Here is a 19013-nt window from a genome sequence, read left to right as displayed (position 1 = left end):
GCTGTTACCAGGGAGTCGTAAGTGAGGTCCCGGTCCTCCGGTAGTGTATAAAATGATATCATCAATGGATAGTGTCCGTCCAATAGTAGAAAGAGAATTTGTGAGCACTTTGATTTTCTGTAGGTATTTTGACATTGACTTTGACCCCTTCTGTATATGATGCAAATCATTTTTTAATTGCATGATGTGAGCCCTTGAGGTAGAAGCATAAATGCGGTGGATACTACTCTAGGCTTCATGACAAGATCTGCAACCTACTACTTGTAGGCCTTTAATGGTATTCAAAAATCCAAATTCGAAACTGAGATTCGGCATAATTGAATTGAATTCGAATAGTTTGAATTGGATATTTGGTCAAATTCGAATATCATTTTTTTACTGATTAAATTATCGGATCGAATTCGGCAATGCATTGATCTGATTCGATAAATATTCGAACTGATTATATATATATATATATATATATATATAATATAAAGATTGTATTTTTATATATATTAATATATTATATAATATAAAGATTAAAAAAATAATGAATAATGAGTTTGAAAATCTCATCAAACTCTTTCATTCGAACGAACCTGAACCTAAGAAAGTCTCTCGTCTTCTCAAAACCCTAAAAGTGTAAAACACTAACCCTCCAACCTCTGTCACTCCCTTCACCATTGTCGAACACCGCCCAAGCAACCACCGTCGGTCCATCACCGGTCATCGCCCTTCATCGTCGTCATCACTCATCTCGTCATCTTTATCTCTCTTTTCTCAGTCTCTGTCTCAGTGATAGTGAGACAGTGAATCGCCGTCGGGAACCCATCACTATTCACCTTCTTTTCTCAATCTCGGTGACAGTGAGACAGTGAATCATCATCTTCTTTTCTCAGTCATCACCCTACAACCGATGATTGGCATTGGGAACCCATCATCTTCTTTTCTCAGTCTCGGTGTGAATCGCCAGCATCACCTTGTGCTACAACCCACGACTGCCACTGGGAAACCACGCCTGCCACCGTCCCCTACCTCTTTTCCCAAGGTAATTTGATTATAGTATTGGAGAATGGTTCCTATGCTAAAATTTTCAGATTTTTTAGTTCTTTTTCTAATGAGATAATGATTTAGATTTTTCAGCTCCTTTCCTATGCTAAAACTTTCATATCACAAATTTCTAATAGTGATTTAGAATCTTAGATAATGATTTACTAGTTTTTTGGTTTTTGGTTATGATATAGAATTTTTAGATTAAATGAGATAGAATAGATTACAAATTTAGGAATTTGTTTATTCATTTTCCTATTGTGATGAGATAGAATAGATTATAGATTTTTGAATTCTTACAGTGTTTTAGAATAGATTACAGATTTAGGAATTGGTTTATTCATGTAGATATTGGTTATGTTGCAATTTTTTTGTCCTAATTTCTAAATGATATTGTGAATATTTATTGCTTCTCATTTGTAGTAATTTTATTTTGTTTCTTCTCATCTGTTACAAATTCAAAAGTAAGCATCTCCTCCAACACCCTAAATGTGCACACAATACACCCATCCAAAGAAGTGCTAATAAATGGTTTTACAGGCAGACAACTGATAGGTGTGCCCAACTGCCCATAACAGTTATAGCGAAGATGGTCTAAATCAACTGAGCAAAGAGGATTATATGTCTGATAGGTGCCCCCCATTTCTGCATTAAAATTTGTAGTGCTTGTTGTTAAAATCTTATCCTTACATTTTAGTTGTTTTATTTTTAAGATTAAGGAAAGTGGAGGTTGCTTTACAGTTTGAAAGAGATAGATGTAAATCACTAGAAGATCAAGTAAGCATTTCTTCTCCTTCCCCACTTCAACCAATTGTACAAATTGGGTTGGTCTTGTATTCCAATTTACTATATATAATATTGGACATGGCTTGGGATGATGGTTGTTCCAAGTTCCCATCTGGTGTGAGAAAACAAACTCTTGCTTGTGTAGTGTATTTCTTGTTTATCCAAAACTAAAGCCAAAAACATGGTTTTGAATTTCTGGTTTCAAAAACATGTTTTCCTTTGGTGGTTTGATGTTATGTTCCATAAAACATACCATAGTCGGTAAGAGATTATAATCAAATGAATAATAGCTTAGTGTTCTTTTTATTTTTCATAATTATTCATGCTTTGGTCCCAAATCCATTTAAATATGAGTTGGTATAATTAATGTAAGCCTTAAAACTGACATTTGTAAGAGAGTGTTTAGTAGAATTTGGGTGTATGTACCAAATAGTAACCCATATTAGGCTTATAAAGTGAAAATGGTTTTATTTTTAAAAGCATCTTTTGGTTTAAAAAACAGAGAGTTTTGTACCCTAATCAATTTGAAAATATTTTGACCTTTTTAAGAAAAATATATGTCCAAGAATGCATTTATGTTTTTTTGCTGATTTGACCTTTTTGAAAAAAAAAAAAACCCATAAAAGTTCATCTTCGAAAATACTCCCATAATAGCTGGACATATTGTCCTCAATGACTTTTTTTGTCCAATTAATTTGACCAATTCTCCTAGACACTAAATTTAAAGTTGTTAGTTTTCTGATTCAGACATGTCTTGGTTTTTCTATATCTTGGTCTCATTAAGAGGACCATAATCTTGTAGTCTTTTCTTTGTGCATGCTAGTTTCTTGTTTGGTTCTGGCTCATTTGACCATGCCATCACTAACCATTTTCTTTGTTTATGTGTGGGCCAGCATTACCGAGGCTTCTCCTGTGCCTGTTAAACTTTGATATAATGCTACAGGAATATGCACAAATTGAGATGATTATGGCTCTCCTTTTGCTGTGCAACTGATAGAACCAGTTCATTCTTGCATGTTTCTTGTTTTCTAGGCCCAGCTTAATGAGGGAGAGCAAAGGATTGAGGAGATGAACAAGGAACAAGAGGCTTTGATAGACATATTTTCAGAAGAGAGGAATCGGAGAGACAGTGAAGAGGAGAATTTGAGGACAAAAGTTGAAGGTGAGGAAGATGTTTCTCCTTAAATTTGCTTCTCAACTTGCATTTTGTTTTCCAGTGTCATAATTTCTTCCTACGTATTTGTTTCATGAGGTGAATTTTATTTCTTGAAGGATGCTTCTAGTACTATTACTTTTCAATTTTAATAAACTCTTTCTTGATCATTATTTCTAATAAAAAAACTTTTTTAAGAGCAAAATCTAGGTGATGCTGTCATGCTAAATATCACGACATTCCATGAGATTCCTCTTAAACTAGAAACTCTATAACAATGAAGATGGAATGTCATGGTGCTTGCTTTAAACCACACTTCAAAATGTATACAATGTCTATTTGATATCTTTTTTAATCGGATTCGAATCGAATCAGATTCGAATTCATATTCGAAAAGCCAATCAGTCGAATTCAAATCGAATCGAATATTCAATTTGATAATCGAAATTGAATTCGAACTCAAAGATTTGATATCCATTCGAATTTGAATATTAGTGTTCATAATCATTTTCGAATTCGAATCTAACTTGATTCGATTCAAATTCGATCCGTTTACAGGCCTAACTACTTGAGCAAGAGCACTCTCAGATAGAGTTGCTAGTAATCAGCTCAGTAGCAACTTATCTTGAGTTTGCCACTGAACATAATCTGAAATTTTGGCTGAAGTCCTTACGCCATCTTTTTCTATGGTGATTGTGCATTCAGGACATCTATTGGAGCCATCGAGATATCCCATCAATCCAAAGCCATTGAGCAATGGCTCGTATTGAGCTTTCCACAACAGAAAGTTGTGTTTATTGAACTTTATCGAAATGAGGTTGGATAGATTTCTGAAGGGAGAAATAGCTGGTGAGAGGGAGAAGGTTTGGGTTGAAGAAGAGGATGAGGCCATGGGGCTTTCAGCTCTAATACCAAGATAGAACTAGGATGATTTGGGCATCAAAAACTAATGATATGATTGTATTCATTTGGTGTATATATACACGATGATTAGAAGAGATAATGATGGAGTTTACAAGAGATAATGAGATAATTATGAGGTTCAATGAGGGATAATGATTATCTCATTGATTATCTCATTACTAAGATAATCATTATCCAATTACAACTCATATGGATAATCTTGTGTATAGCTAACAAGGCCAACCTAAAATGGGAGATGCATACCACACCATTCTTATCAAGAAACATGTTCAACGATTTCACATTCTTGTGTGTAATCTTTGTTCTTCTTCTTCCTTCCTTGCTCAAACGCAAAAGAAGATTAAACTAAGCCGATTTCTACTTGCTTTACTGGACCAGTATCTTTGTTTTAAATCACAAGGATTACTACTTCAATTTTCCCTTCTACATCTTTTTCATCTATTGTTGGTTAGATTGTTTGAGTGAGTCATCTCCTTGGTCAAGAGGGGTTTGGGCTTCTATCTAAAACCTCTACCATACTCTCTTTTAGGGTTAACTACTTTAAAGATTTTCCCTCTTTTTAGTAATTTTACGGAGTGTAAAATGGTATCTATCTTAGTTTAGTCTTCTAATTCTAAAGAAAACTTTTAGAAAGCTTGCATTTTTTCCCTCTTCCTTTCTAAAGAACATGGCTGCTGATATGGAAAACTCAAGCTCCAAAGGTCAAGCATGGTGGGTTCATGCAATTTATTTTTGGGATTCCTACTTTGTTTTTGTTTGTCTTCTCTCTTAAGAAAAGAAGAATCTAAGATGATTTTATCGTTTGTATTTTAGCAAGTTTTGTACTATGGGGTGTGTGTGATTGGAATGATGTCAGTGAAGTAAATGGAGACGGAGACAAAAATGGAGATGGAGTGGATTTAGACAATTTATCAGAAAGGGTATTTTAAGAATGTTTGGAAAATATATCAATCACGTGATGTCACGTGTTACAGAGTGTGACATAAAGTTAACGGTAAGGGAGATTTTAGACAATTGTCAAAAACTTAGGGTACTTTAGGAGAATATGTAAATAGTAAGGGTAGAGTTAGTCAATTTCCTAAACCATAGGGGTACTTTAAAATATTTGCCCTTAAAAATAAAAAATAGTAAGCAAAAGGCAGTTCATAAGCCATTCCTTAGAAGGTTCCCTAGAAGCTCATATTTCAAGAATGCAACATATAATTTAAAGATTTCCTAAAAAAATCAGACATAATTTCTTAGAAGAAACTGATAATATAAGCTTGTGCATATTTGGTGACTAGCCATTAAACCTTGCACTGTAACCATCCTTACCTCCTAGTATTTATTGTCAACAGAACTCCAATCAAAACTTTTCCTTTCGCACAAAAGTCATGTTATATACAAAAGTTAAAAAATTCTAAGCTTTTATTTAGACAGGAAGAAAGATTAAAAAAGTTTTAAAAAGCCTAATTATTTTAACTTATATGTATAATAAATGTATATAAGTATAAAATGTTAAACTTATCAATCAGATTAATGTACATTAGACATTTATTGTAAATGAATCAAAGTACATAATTGATTCATGTTATATCTAGTATGTTTCTGTGTAATTACCCTTAAACTGGATGCTTATGAGACTCATGTTAGTTTACAATGTTTTTAGTCGTTGGATAGACCTAGGGAGGTTTATCCTACCAAGACTGACACTAATGTGTTGCCAAGTCGGTTGAGGTAGCTTGTCTCAATTGCCAAGGTGAAACCTGAAGCACATGTAGTGTGTGTTTACTTGAAACACTGAATCCAGACCATTTTCCAGTTATGCCCTGGACCTTGGAGACTGGTGGGCAAAACTGGAAAGTTACACTTAACCCTTAAACTCGATTATGGTATTACACCGGGTGTTGGATTGGGCTGTCTTTGATATGCCAGTCAGTGAGAATTCACTCGAGTGGGTGATCATAGTGACAGGATCAGCCCCTTTGTCGGACAAAGTGAATGATCGGGGACTGCGCTCTTTCTGATGGAAACCAAAACTGCTAATAGTTGATTTTATCCGTGTTTGAGATTTGTTTTGCAAAATATATTTATATGAATATATATATATATATATATATATATATTATGTTTTATGAAAAGATTCGCAAAAGGTTTTAATTCCCGGGATCCATCCGAGAAAAGAGTGTGACACTGTACCTTGCAGCCGAGGGAGATGTCCTCTCTTGTTGGACAGTGTTTGGTCATTATGGACTGAGATGTTAAGTGTAGTATCATCCACAAATCTATATGTAGTATCATCATGAACTAGTTTACCCAACAAGAAAGACAATAAATATTTTATATGTAGTATCATCCACAAATCTAATTATGGTTTTCAAAATTGGACTGGACTGGAAAAACTGGGAATCAGTCACCTAACTGGTTCTATTTTCCCCAAAACAAGATTTTCTCACAAAACTATTGATTTTGGTCAGCGAATTACTGAACCGGATGATTAACCGTTTTTTATTTTTTTGATTTTTTTTTATTTTCTTGTTAGAACTTGCCGAGCATTCAATTTGAGCGACTAGACCGTAAGTCGAACAACCGGACCATTTGACCCAGTAACCAGACCCCTGACCGATTCGGTCATCGGGTCGGTTTTAAAGCCCAATACCTTGCTATAGTAGATGTTATGCCCATATTTCAACTTACACAAGCGAACCATTTTCAAATGCAACAATTTTTTTTTCTTACAAACTGAAAATTCTTCATATCATAAACCTTGGTTCACATCAACATATGTAATGTGGTAGGCCAGTTATTCGATAGCATTATTGCCCCAGCTATAAAAATGAATAATGTTTTAAGCTTTTATATGTTTATTGTATTAGATATAAATTTGCTTAATAGACCTTTATAATAAATATTATATTGATTTGCATAGTTTAAAAAGCTCATACATTTGATCCAGTTGCATTTGGTAAGGAATTGAATTTAAAAAGATTTATTGGTTTTCCCATTATAAGTTGTTGTGACAAAGGACCCAGATTTCAATAATAGCCCCTTTGTTGGATCAATTTTGGGCCCTAAACTATTTTACTATATACATATACATATACAGATTAATGGATACAACTAACAACTAATAAAAGTATATGTGCGTTGCACGTGGTAATATCAAACGATGATTATGATAATAGTCAGCAACCAAATGACCTTACTGGTTAAGTCATTAACCTATTTAACCAAGAAAATGGACTATGATTAAGATATTAATTCAAAATTTTCATTGTATTTTAGCCATTTCTATCTTTACTAACAATAATTCTTATTTTTCGAACATATTTATGTTTAATATGAAGAATAATGTTCAAAATTTTCTTTAAAATTTATAAAAAATTCTATATTTTTATTTTTAAATATTTAATTTATGAGATAATAAAAATTACTTATTTACCAAGAGAAAATGCAATTCCAATATATTGTTTGAATATTGGTTTTTAATATTATGGTCAAATCAATTATATTATATATATATATATATCATTTATGTATAATATATATGTTATTTATATTGTATTTTTGTAAACTTTTTATATGATCAAAATAGTTAAAAAAGTACTTATATTTTTTGTTTTTTTATTCAACTATTATATTTTCTTTTCCTTTTAATAATTTTGTTATTTTTTTTTTAAATTAAGTCGGGTCGTATCAGATTTGGATATCCAACATATTGATCAGATTCAAATTTGAATCAATATTTATGAGATCCGATCATATCTTCGGATCAAATCGAATTCAAATATACATTGATTCAACTCCGATCAAATCTATTTGCATCCATATCAAACCACTTGCCTATTACCTAACTAATTAAATCATTGAACCATTTGACATGGTTAGTGGGGTCATGTGTTAGACATTAATATTCTTTATTTTTTATCCTAATTTTCATCCAATTTCTATCATTAATGAAAATAATTCTCATTAGTCACACTCTTTTTATATGATGAATATATAATATTATAGAATGTATCTCAACTTGGAAAACATTCCCATTGTCCCTTCTTCCATAGATTGGATGATTGTTTTCATTGATTTTTGTTTCATTTGTAAATTGTTCTAAGTAATGTTCTTGTGGTTGGAATCCTTTGTACAAGGAGAGTAAGGATTTATGTAGTCATAGGGTCCATTAAGTCTAAACTTTATGACAATTTCATATAGTAAAGGGTCAACATCTTTGAAAAACAACTCTATCTATGTTAGAAGGTGTGTGTATTTTGTCTTGGTTTGCTAATGTCACTAGGGATTTGGACCATGTATGATGAGGGTAATATATAAAATGATGGTTAATAGAAGATGCATTTATGTCTCCTAAATCCTGATACAAGTAACTTCTTAGCAATGAATTGTTGTAAGGCACACCCACCCTAATCATTATTGTTAACTATCATCCTTTCAACAAAGGATTTACCAAAAATCCCTTTCAAAAAAGAGCCCTTTTTAATCCAAGAGATCAAGATAACTTGTATTGTCCTAAACTACCCTAATCATTATTGTTAACTATCTCCTCACTGTTTATGTATTGTCCTAAACTACCCTTACTACTGACAATGGTTAAAACCGTGTTAAATCGCAATGATTTTGTTGAAATGTCCTTTCTACCCTTCTGTTAAGTAATTACAATAATCAAGGAACTAAAAAGATCTTTCTTATCTACCGACCAACTGACAAATCAATCGGTCGATCCATCGAAGATGAAGGGGATGAAGAGCTTTGAATCCTCTCACTCTCTCACCTCCTTTCTTTCTCTCCCTCTCTTTGTATGTGGAATGGGTAACTCCCTCTTTCTCTTCTTGTCATAGAAAGTCAGTTACTGGAGAAACAAGAACCCCAATTAAACCACCTCAAAACTTAGTCCAAGGGAGAAGAGAAGAGTCATGGTGGACTCAGAAAACTTGCTTCTGGAAACGGCAGGAAGAAACGACAGGAGGAACCAACATCGATATCCTCCACCATCAAGAAGAGTTGTGCGTCAAGAATCCTTACTGGCGTTGAGAACAAACAACGGAGCCGATTGCAGCAAGTTATTGAAGTTTCCCTCTGAGTTCAGGCGAAGTTTACACCGAAACCACTTCCCCTTTTATCAATCTCTTGGATATAATCCCCAGTCGCAACTACCATTAGAGAAGACGATCTGAAACTGATTGAGATCCCTCCTGTTCTTGCAAGCTTTGTTGTTCGATCGAACTAAACCACCATTAGAGATTTCTTTACCAGATAAAGTGGCTCGCATATGGGAGTTCATTTTGCTTCCGTCAACATTTTGGTTATCTTCTACAATCGCCATCTAGGCTCGAAGGCAAACCACCCGTGACGGAAATCAATTGAAACACCCCTGATGGCTGTTGCAACAACGAACCCGAACCAAAATGCGACCAGGTAGGATTCATCATTATCATCCCAGGATGAAACCTGGGATTGCTTTGTGCCCTCACTCCCTTCGGTTCGTGTTCGGTCATGATCTAGGTATGCCTATAAGTTGGCTGCGAAAGATGATGCTTTGAATGAGTTGCGGAATAAGGGGAGGAACAACCAGGACCTTAAGGGATTTGGGAAGAGTGGGTTTGGGTGTGGGAAACAGGAACCAATCGACATAGAAGATCTTCTGTGCCAACCTAAAACACAAAAGAGCAAAGAGAGAGGGTTGGATTGATTTATGGGTTTCTAGGTATTTTTGGTTGTCGTTAATGGTGAGCGTAGAAAAAACAAAACAGAATGTAAATCTCCTTCTTGCTCTGCCTTGCATCTTATTCTTCATTCCAACTGCCTTGTCCTCTGTAATCGCATTCCCGTGAGACCTCACCTCCTCTCTCTTCATGATCTCTCTCATTCTCTCTCTATCGGTCACCATTCTCATGAGCCCTCCAACATCCGGTTCGAAATAGAAGCCAAAGCCCCATCGGCTCTCACCCCCTCACTCCCACTCCTTTGTCGGTCACCATTCCCGTGAATCCTCTGAAGCTCCGACATCAGAAATATTGGAGACTCTTACAGAATGGGACAACTCTTACACATGGTGTCATATGTGTGTCATTTTTTATGGAATATTAACAGCAGGAATAGAGATAGTCAATTGTCATATAGTTTATCAACAAAATAAAATTTTAAAACCAACAACAATATCATCAATAAACTAAAGATGTACAAACAAGAGAGATTCATTGCACTTCTTCTAGGCGTGCAGTTGCAGGTCAACTGAAAGTGTAACTTTTCTTCCTTTGACTGATGAATCAAACTAAAATTACTAAAAGACAAGAGGTTTCTTTAACATCAACTCCATGACTGACACTAATGAGATGAATATAACATGCCCCTCCTCATGTACACCAACGCCTAAATGGAAGAAACCATCTAGTTCAAGTCTCAAAATTCAAGGATTATCTAACCACTTGGGGAGTGGAGACCAAAACAAATGGGCAATATTTGTAACACGTTATGGATCTTCCTTATTACTTGGTAGATTGATTTAGCAAATTGATGTTTAACTTTAACCATATTTGCACACTTAGGTTCCCACCAATAACTTTTTGTTATTGGCTTGCAATTATATTCCACTTAAAATCATCTAAAGATCTAGAGCCCTAAGATCTAGAACATGTGAAGTAACAGTGGGATGATGGAGATCCAATAGCAAGATAACAATGGGAACAATGGCAATATACATGTTCAAACATAGGAGCATGGCTATACTATTTTAGTCACATATAAAAATTATTAGTGGGAACAATGGCAATGCACATTTATACATAATATTTTGGCTAGAATAAATAACAATGAAAAAAATGGGGAGAGAGGATGCACTCATTCCAAAGGGGCAGATATCTTTTAGGGCTCCAAAAATTTGAAAAATGGATAAACAATGGGAAGGAAAATCATAAGGATGAAATGAATGGAATAGGAAAAAATGAAAAAGAGTAGTGAAACATACCTATATTTCCCATATGGAGCAGTCAAAATAAGGAAGATGAATGAGGCAAATGGTATTATAAAATGGATAGAATGAATGAAGCTAGGTTGAAAATTACAAAGAATGGACTGCAAAATGGTAGTGAAAATCTCACTTGTTTGTGTGATCAGTGACAACGAGGAGTTCTCTTGCAGAAGCATGAAACATAGGGGTGTCAATTGGACTGGATTTGGTCCAATCCGATCCTGAATCCATTACAAATGGACCAGGTCCAATCCAATCTAATATATGTTTTGGACCATTTTGGATCGGTCTAATTTAATGTTTGAACCATCCAATCTGTTCAAATTCGCTTTAATTTGGATTGGTTTCAACCTAAATCCGGTCCATTGATATTTATATTCTTATCTTATATTAATGGACCAGATATTGGTTTAATCCAACCCAATGAATTGCACTTTTTAACAATTTCTACAAAGATCAATTTGGTAAAGTACCATAGGATGACCAGAGGGCAGACTTGGGGCAAGAGAGTTGCAGGGGAATGTAGAATGGTTTGCAAATGCAAGCTACAAGGAGCTTGAAAGGAAAAAAACAAAATATCTGACTGATCTCTCTGTGCATGGACATTTATAAACTCATTAAGCTCAGTTTGGAAGGAGTATAAATACAAATATATACAGTTTAAATACATACAAAATAGTACAAAATATAAGGTTTTGCACATTACATATTTGTATATTTACTCCTTCCAAACTGAGCCTTAATAACAATTCTCAAAGTATTGCAATATGGAAGCAGATGAAAAACAAGTATAGCCGTATTGCTTAAACCATTTAATTGTGGGAATTGGTTGAGAAATTTAATGACTGATCCAAATCCTTCTTTAGAACTGTTCAGTAAAGTTATTCACTCCAGAGGGTATAATGTATTTATAATAAAGATATTAAGGCTGTGTTTGAAAATGATGCAAAGAGTGTAAATCCTAATTCAGGGTAAATTTGCATTTAAGTGGGCTTTTGATAAGAAAAGGCATATATGTTTTATTGGAATTTGTATTTGTATCCATTACAACTAAAAATCTGTTTTGTTAGAAGATAAATTTATTAATGTAAACTAATCCAACTTTACAATTTATATGAACAAATTTACACTCTACATATTTACATTCACACTTATTTGCATAATGCGGCCAAACTGTTGAATAAGGCCACTTAACCCAATGAAACGATATCGCATGGTTATGGCTGAGAGGCAGACAATCTCACAAAAAAAGGTACATTCTCTGCTCGAAGGTTTGAATTACTGGGAGGAGTATTGATTCAAATCTTGTTGGGAGTTTAATTGGAAGTCAGGCTAATAATTCTAACTGAGCTTAGTACACATGGTACTGGTGAAGAATTAAGTAGATCTTGTCATGTGGCAGCTACAGAATAACCCATGAGCAATGAGGAATGTAAGTGCATGACAATGGACTGGCTGGATTATTATGGAGCCAAACTGATCACAGAACCACGGTAATTTCTCTCGGCCAATCCGCCTATACCCACCCATATGTATTGGCCGATACGTTTTTAACTATAATAAAATGCATTGGAGGAATTTCGGAACGACATGTGTCGGCCGATACGTATCGATACGTATCGATAATTGAATCTTGAATATAACCATAATAAAAATGATGGTACAAAATTAAACTATTTATATGTTGGTAAAATAGGTATTTTTAACCAAAACTATCATATATACTCTCTATGAAACAAAAGTTATAAAAAAGAGTCATTTACATATTATGAATTATACAATTTATAAAAAGGAGTCATTTACATAGAATCATAAACCGATATGATTGGTTTGATGGGTTCGATCCATTTGATGTGGCCTTTATGGGTTTGTTTGGAAAATTGTTTGTTTTTGAAATGACCTTTTGTGGTGCCTTACAGTTAATGCTTGGATTGCATTACCTTAAAATACACGGAAATATTTAGAAGTAAAATTGCAGTTATATTTATGTATGCCTCTCCTACAGGCCCACAAGGCCCACAACTTTGTTTTCTGTCCTTTGTAGGCGAAATCAAATACCGCTTGAAGGACTAATAAATCCTGGAATCTAACACACTACAGACCTCGACAAAGTAGCCCCAGCTCTCAATTATTTGATTGTGAACACATCATTCCATTTGCTGTACATATAACAGTTACATCTATTTTCTCTTACTACCAAAAATAAATATTTGATCTGATAGGAACTTATTAACTATGATAAGTGTTAACATAAATGCAAGTTCTAGGGTATAGAAATATTTACCCAAAAACATAAACACACTGTAAGCAAGCTGTAAATGTTGCACTGAGACTGAGACTTAAATGATGAACTCATTGTATAGCTAGATTTACAGCCCAACTGTACACTGATAATGGGGTGCAACATTTACAGCCTGATTGTGCAAGATTTATAACCCTAAGTGCCTTCCTGAAAAACCCAGTTTGGTGCCAGAAAATTTCTCAGAAATAAATTGACAACATATATAATGGTCTAAGGCTAAAACAACCACCACTGTAGTGAGGATGATAGTTTTACCATTACTTCTGTGGCAATTTTCAACATGAAATTTATTGTGAAGTTTAATGCGAATCTTTCCCCTCTTTTGTTTTTGGTATATGGTAGCACGCACCACTAATATCTCCCTCCCCTTTTCCCCAAATCGGTTGTGGGAATCGATTCCACATCAATGTTGGAGCGAACCATACCCTCTCCTTAAGGTTGTGTTTGGTTTGAAGAAAAAAGTAGGGAAAGGAAGGGAAAGATGGCCGGGAAACCTTAATAAATCTTGTATAGGTTTCCTTCCTTTTCTTACCTTTTCCCTCGAACCAAACACATAGCCTAGGTGAGTTACTTAGACTCAATTCATTGGGAGAGTAAACTCCCTCTCCCTACCCTCTCCACCACACCATAGACCAAACAATGTGAAGAAGAACAGGCTTTTCAAAGTTCTCCAAGTCTTTACTACTTACGAATTGACTGGACTGTTCTACCACCTCTTAGTACTCTATCCCTAACCAATTGTATTGATAAAGATATGTCAAGTTGTCGGAATGCAACAATCTAACAAATCCTCACCAATCACCAATACCAACTTGACCAAGAACAAAAAGAACAATGTTCAAAGATTATAAATATATAGATAAATCATAAATGTCTGTAATTGCTACAAGATTTTTCTTTGTTTTCTGTTTTTCTTGAAGCTGAGGGAAACCCATTAACTCAAGATGATATTTTCCTTGAATTGACTGCCTACTGGCCTTGGACTAGAAAGTGAAAGCACGTCACAAATGCAGAAATGAAAGTTTCCATGAACTTGATTTTACTGATAAACGCTGCATAGACTCACTTTTTTAGCCATTTCAACATTTCTAAGTTAATGGGTCAATGTTAAAAGCTAGATCATGAACTCAGCTGCTTTTGCTTCTTGCTAGAGACACAGCAAGGTTCCAGGGAGCCAGCTATCCATGAATTTATAGGTTAAAACTCCTAAGAGCTCCATGCCTTAAGCACATAATCTTCTGTAGCTAGTCTCATTTGGCTTGATTTAACAGGAAATTAAATTAAAACACCATAAGTTCATCAACCCTAAAAACACCATAAATGTCTAATTAGCCTACTTGGATTCAAGGTCCAGATTTTCATCCTAATGACAGCATGAAGGGCCTTTTTGACACAGTTTGGACCAATTTTCCGACCCACATTACAAAAAAATAATTTGACTAGGTTTCTATTTTATGGACCAAGATGTCAACCATAAACAGAAGAAAAACTAAGACAGATTTTATCTGGATCAGATTTTCAAACTTTGTCCCACAATTTCAAGCTATATTATTTTACTTATTTTCAGATATTACCCAGAGAAAATGGTGAAACCTCTCATTTTCGCATATATATATATATATATATATATATATATATATATATATATATATATATATATATATATATATAAGTCCAGATACTTGAAAATGTATGATAGAATTCCTTTATTTTGGAGATACTTATATAGCAAGGGGATTTAATTTGTGCAAGTGTTCAAAACATAAGGAACCAATTGATTCCAAATTCCTCCATGGAATCTATGGAATCGGAATCCTGTCTCCAAATTCCTCATTGACGACCAACAAAACCAACCACAAGGGTTTTAACTTTCATAGCTTCTACTTGGGATCCCACCAGGCCCAGATGGCTGGACCAACGTAACATTTGGGTAATGGCCATAGAAGACCCACCGGCCACCACGATGGCACCACCTTTAAAGGAAAAAAAAAAAAAAGGAATGAAAAGGAGGCGAAGACAGGGAAAAGAAAATCCCGGGAATTAGGAAACGTGAAGGGGCTACTGATGACTGATGATTGATGAGTGAAAGAGTGGAAGAAGACTTTATTCATTCATATTCCTCTGAAGTCTGAAGAGAGGAGGGAGGCAGCGTAGGCATCGGCAAACCAGGCGAGGTTGCCGTCAGTGGGTGAGACCAGCTGCGCCGGGTGGGACCCACGGGGGAGTGTGACCCCCAGAGCTGACATCAGGGCTGGGGCCACCCCAGTGCCGGTGGCGACGATGGCGACGTTGGCAGCAGAATTGATAACTGGGAGGGTGATGGTGACGCTCTCTCTAGGCGCATCGTAGACGGGTGCAACCCACTGAGACTTCACCTCCAAGGCCGAGTGGTGGGGGAACAGGGAGGCGACGTGACCGTCCGTGCCCAGAAGCAGGAGGATCAGGTCGAATCTTGGGCAGTCAGTCGAGAGAGATGCGGCCACAGTCCGATCCCGAACCAGCTGCCTGATGCGGAACTCGTAGTCCTCGGCTGCTTGCTCCCCTGGTACATCATGAGCCACGGAGATAACGTGCGCCGGCGGTATGGGGACCTGTCAAGTTTGTAAAGCAGAAGAAGAGGATCATACTCATACAAGAGGTGCCCACTTTAGCTGGGTCTCTCATCAAAGCTGGAGATCTAATGGCTGTTGAGCTATAGCTAGGGTGTAGCCATTGAAGATATATGGCAGAGCTTAGGGTGATGCACCAGATGTCTTAGGCTAAACTATAGGGTTTGCCCATGAAAGCAACCAACTAGCTAGAATTTTGCCCATGAAAACAAGCTGCTGAAAGATACTGTTTACTGTTAGAGAGAGAGAGAGAGAGAACCTTGGAGATGAAGGCTTCTTTGGCCTGCCTGTAGTTGCTGTCTGGATGTTTCTTGGCCACAAGGTTCTCATCAGCCCAAAGCAGATGCCACTTAGACCACTCCAATGTTCTCAGATATGGAGCCTTGGTTAACTTCCTGCATCAGATCAGAGAACCAGAGAAACCCATGAAAGTTAACACATAAAATAACAACCCTAAAGCATTAACATTATGACTCCATTCTCTCTCTCTATATATCTGAAAGAAGAAGAGATCAACATCAGAAAGAGAAGAAGACCTCAAGAGGGTGGGAAGATTTCCTCCAGAAAGAACAAGAGAAAATGCACCCCTCTCCTTCACAGAAGCATCAGAGATCTGGGTCACATACTCTGCAAGCCCAGTCAATAGCTCTTCGTTGCTATCGAAGACTCTCACTCCTGAGTATCTATTCTCCATTCCCGAGTTCCAGCTAGAGTCTCCTCTATATTCCAAGTCTGCTTCACTTCTATTCATCTCCAAACTTTTGGATTTATTTTGCTTTATAGCAAATGAGATTCCATGTAAAAGAGAGAGAAAGATGGAGATAGAGAGAGAGAGGCTTACTTTGTACGGTGACGTCTGCACCCACTCCTCCAAAAGTACATGAATCGCAAATGAGGTGGCACCATCCATCGACGTTGTTTCAAAGTAATAAAATACACCAACCTCTTAGGCTCTTACCTCCTTGAAGGGAAGAGAAGCTCTCTCTCTATTTGAATTTTGACCCAGATTTACAAATCCACCCTCCATGCTTTCCCTTTTATGGCAATTGAGTTGAGTGCAGTTAGGCAAAAAGAGAACAAGTGTTCATTTGGCAAACCACCCTCATAAAAGCTCCTTCATGAAGATAAATGAACTGACTTGAAATGCTCCACGAGGTGGATAACTTATTTAAATAACTCCATGTTCAGATTGAGTGTGCACTCCTTTTTTTTTTCTTTGTCCTCTTTGGTTTTCCCCCTTTGTCATTAGTCATTACTGTGTTGTCAAGGTCCGGGTCTGGTCCGGGTCAGGGTCGACCCATTCTAATTTCCAACCCCACAAGTAATAAACGTGCAGAATCAGTTAATTACGAGAAAAATCAGTATTTTATGATGGAAAAGAAAAATAAGTACTAATGTAGGGGCATCTTTACTCTTTAGAATATATACCAATGTATATATATGACTACTACTATATCACACCCAGACCCATATAATTAAGGGACTTTTAGACTGTATTCCACCTCAAAATTCTGATTTGAACCGGAGACCTACAATAATTCAAAATTATAAATAGCTCCACCTATAAAATGAGTCGAACAGATCAATGGTTCGACTGTTCAGGCCAATATGTCATTGATAAATTCAACAGTTTTTAGTCAGAGATATAATTTGAGATAAAACAAAACCGATTGTCTATAGGATTCTCAGGCTGAACAGTCAGACCATCCGGATCAATGACTAATGTTTGATTTTAGGGTGAAATGCAATGGAAGATAAAAAGCTACTTGGACATCTCCTAGAGTAGCTGAACCAGTTATATATGGAAGCAAGCAGCCGATCATCTGGGGCCAAATGGAATAATTGAACCATTAAGAGAATAGTATTTCCACTATTTGCCAACCTTTTGGCATGTTCCAAGTTATATATGTATGCCTTGACTGTCTATCAGTGGTTAATTCACCACCAGTGATTGAGTTTTGATTTTATCTTTTTGGGTGGAGGGATAGAGGGAGGGAAGGGGGGTTTGGTAGGGCAACAGTAAGTTGATTGAGAGCAGCATTTGCTAAAGACTGAGCACTTAAGACTAGGGTTGTTGCTTTAATATTTTCAGCAATAACTCTCCTTTTAATGTCCAACAAACTTAGAACTTCATTGTACTCAATTAAACACATCTATGAGCAGTGCCTGACACTTTCATGTCCTCACCCTAGTGATTTTGAGTGCTGCCCCTAAGTATAAAGAAGTGAAATAAACCCATCCATGCCCAAAGCCAGCTATTAAAACCCAGTACAAAGGAGAAAACCTAAAGCCTTAACACTAACACCTGGCCCCAAGGCCCCCACAATACACAAAAATACAAAACAAAAACAACAACAACCAAACAAAACAAAAACTAATCTCGAGTCTGGTTATAAATGATTCTGAGATCTCATATTTGGGATATTACTGGGGATCCAAGGAATGCAAATGACTCACAATCTGAGCCAGCTTTAATTTAGCCAGTGCATCTGCCAGCTCATTACCTTGTCTAAATTATACATACCTTGGAGAAGCTCAAAAGTCCTTTACATTAAATTCTGATATGATGAAAATCACTTTTTTCTCACCTTTGAAAGGAGTATAAATACAAATATGTAGAGTATAAAATTTTGTATTTTATATTATTTTGTATATATTTATATTTGTATTCTTTCTAAACTGAGCCTATATATCCATCCACAATTGAACCAATGAAAAATTTTCACTATTTTCAATAATGCAAACGTCAGTTTTAATTGTTGTCGAATTAGGCTTTTTCTACATATTTCTAATTTGTATACAATTATTTTTTGCTTCCTTAACTTGAATACAATTGGGCTATCGTTTCACCACCGGACACCTAATTGAGGACACAATTAATGCCTCCTAACTCCCAACAGTTCATGTCCTAATTACTAAGTTCTTCATTAGGAATTTAGTACGGGGAATCAAGGGTGGGGTGTATATGAGACCTACTTGGACCACAAAGAACCTATGTATGATTCCTCAGGTTTCATTTGCCCTTGTCTATTTGGAGGGGTGCTAAGTAGGGGTGTCAACTGGATTAGATTTGGTCCAACTCGATCCAGTCCAATATGAGTTTATTACAAATGGACCAGGTCCAATCTAATTCAATGAATGCTTTTGACTATTTTGGACGATCCAATTCAATGTTTAGACCATTCAATTTGTTCAAATTCGTTTTAATTTAGATTGGTTTCAAATAAAACCTGGTTTATTGACATTTAT

The 19013-nt window shown here is 35.9% G+C and overlaps 1 protein-coding gene and 1 long non-coding RNA gene across 4 annotated transcripts; one reads left to right on the top strand and one right to left on the bottom strand.

Moving 5' to 3' along the window:
• Window positions 1-2613: 2613 nt before the first annotated feature.
• On the top strand, window positions 2614-4178 carry LOC148873918 (uncharacterized). Its single transcript, XR_016105389.1, has 2 exons — window positions 2614-2980; window positions 3677-4178. It is a non-coding gene; the product is annotated as an uncharacterized LOC148873918 (long non-coding RNA).
• A 10659-nt stretch (window positions 4179-14837) lies between these two features.
• On the bottom strand, window positions 14838-16904 carry LOC148873917 (putative 6-phosphogluconolactonase 1). 3 transcript variants are annotated; one of them, XM_088982724.1, is made up of 3 exons: window positions 16606-16904; window positions 16024-16159; window positions 14838-15746 (listed from the first exon to the last, which is right to left on the bottom strand). In XM_088982724.1, the coding sequence occupies exons 1-3, from the start codon at window positions 16668-16670 to the stop codon at window positions 15267-15269; spliced, it is 681 nt and encodes a 226-aa protein (XP_088838850.1). In that variant the 5' UTR covers window positions 16671-16904; the 3' UTR covers window positions 14838-15266. The 3 variants fall into 3 exon arrangements, with proteins under 3 accessions (XP_088838850.1, XP_088838843.1, XP_088838837.1); XM_088982717.1 differs by lacking the exon at window positions 16606-16904 and adding an exon at window positions 16391-16555; XM_088982711.1 differs by lacking the exon at window positions 16606-16904 and adding an exon at window positions 16301-16537.
• Window positions 16905-19013: the final 2109 nt, after the last annotated feature.

Source organism: Nelumbo lutea, chromosome 1 (genome assembly GCF_056320005.1).
Source record: "Nelumbo lutea isolate HS-2025 chromosome 1, American lotus-T2T, whole genome shotgun sequence".
Lineage (NCBI taxonomy): Eukaryota > Viridiplantae > Streptophyta > Magnoliopsida > Proteales > Nelumbonaceae > Nelumbo > Nelumbo lutea.
The sequence above is the reverse complement of the archived record's forward strand: the minus strand, read 5'-3'. Positions and strand labels throughout refer to the sequence as shown.

Coding starts and splice junctions, on each gene's coding strand:
- LOC148873917 (XM_088982711.1), bottom strand. CDS start 16,515: ATGAATAGAAGTGAAGCAGACTTGGAATATAGAGGAGACTCTAGCTGG. Junction 16,160..16,300: donor AATCTTCCCACCCTCTTGAG/GTCTTCTTCTCT, acceptor GATCTGATGCAG/GAAGTTAACCAAGGCTCCAT. Junction 15,747..16,023: donor AAGAAGCCTTCATCTCCAAG/GTTCTCTCTCTC, acceptor CAAACTTGACAG/GTCCCCATACCGCCGGCGCA.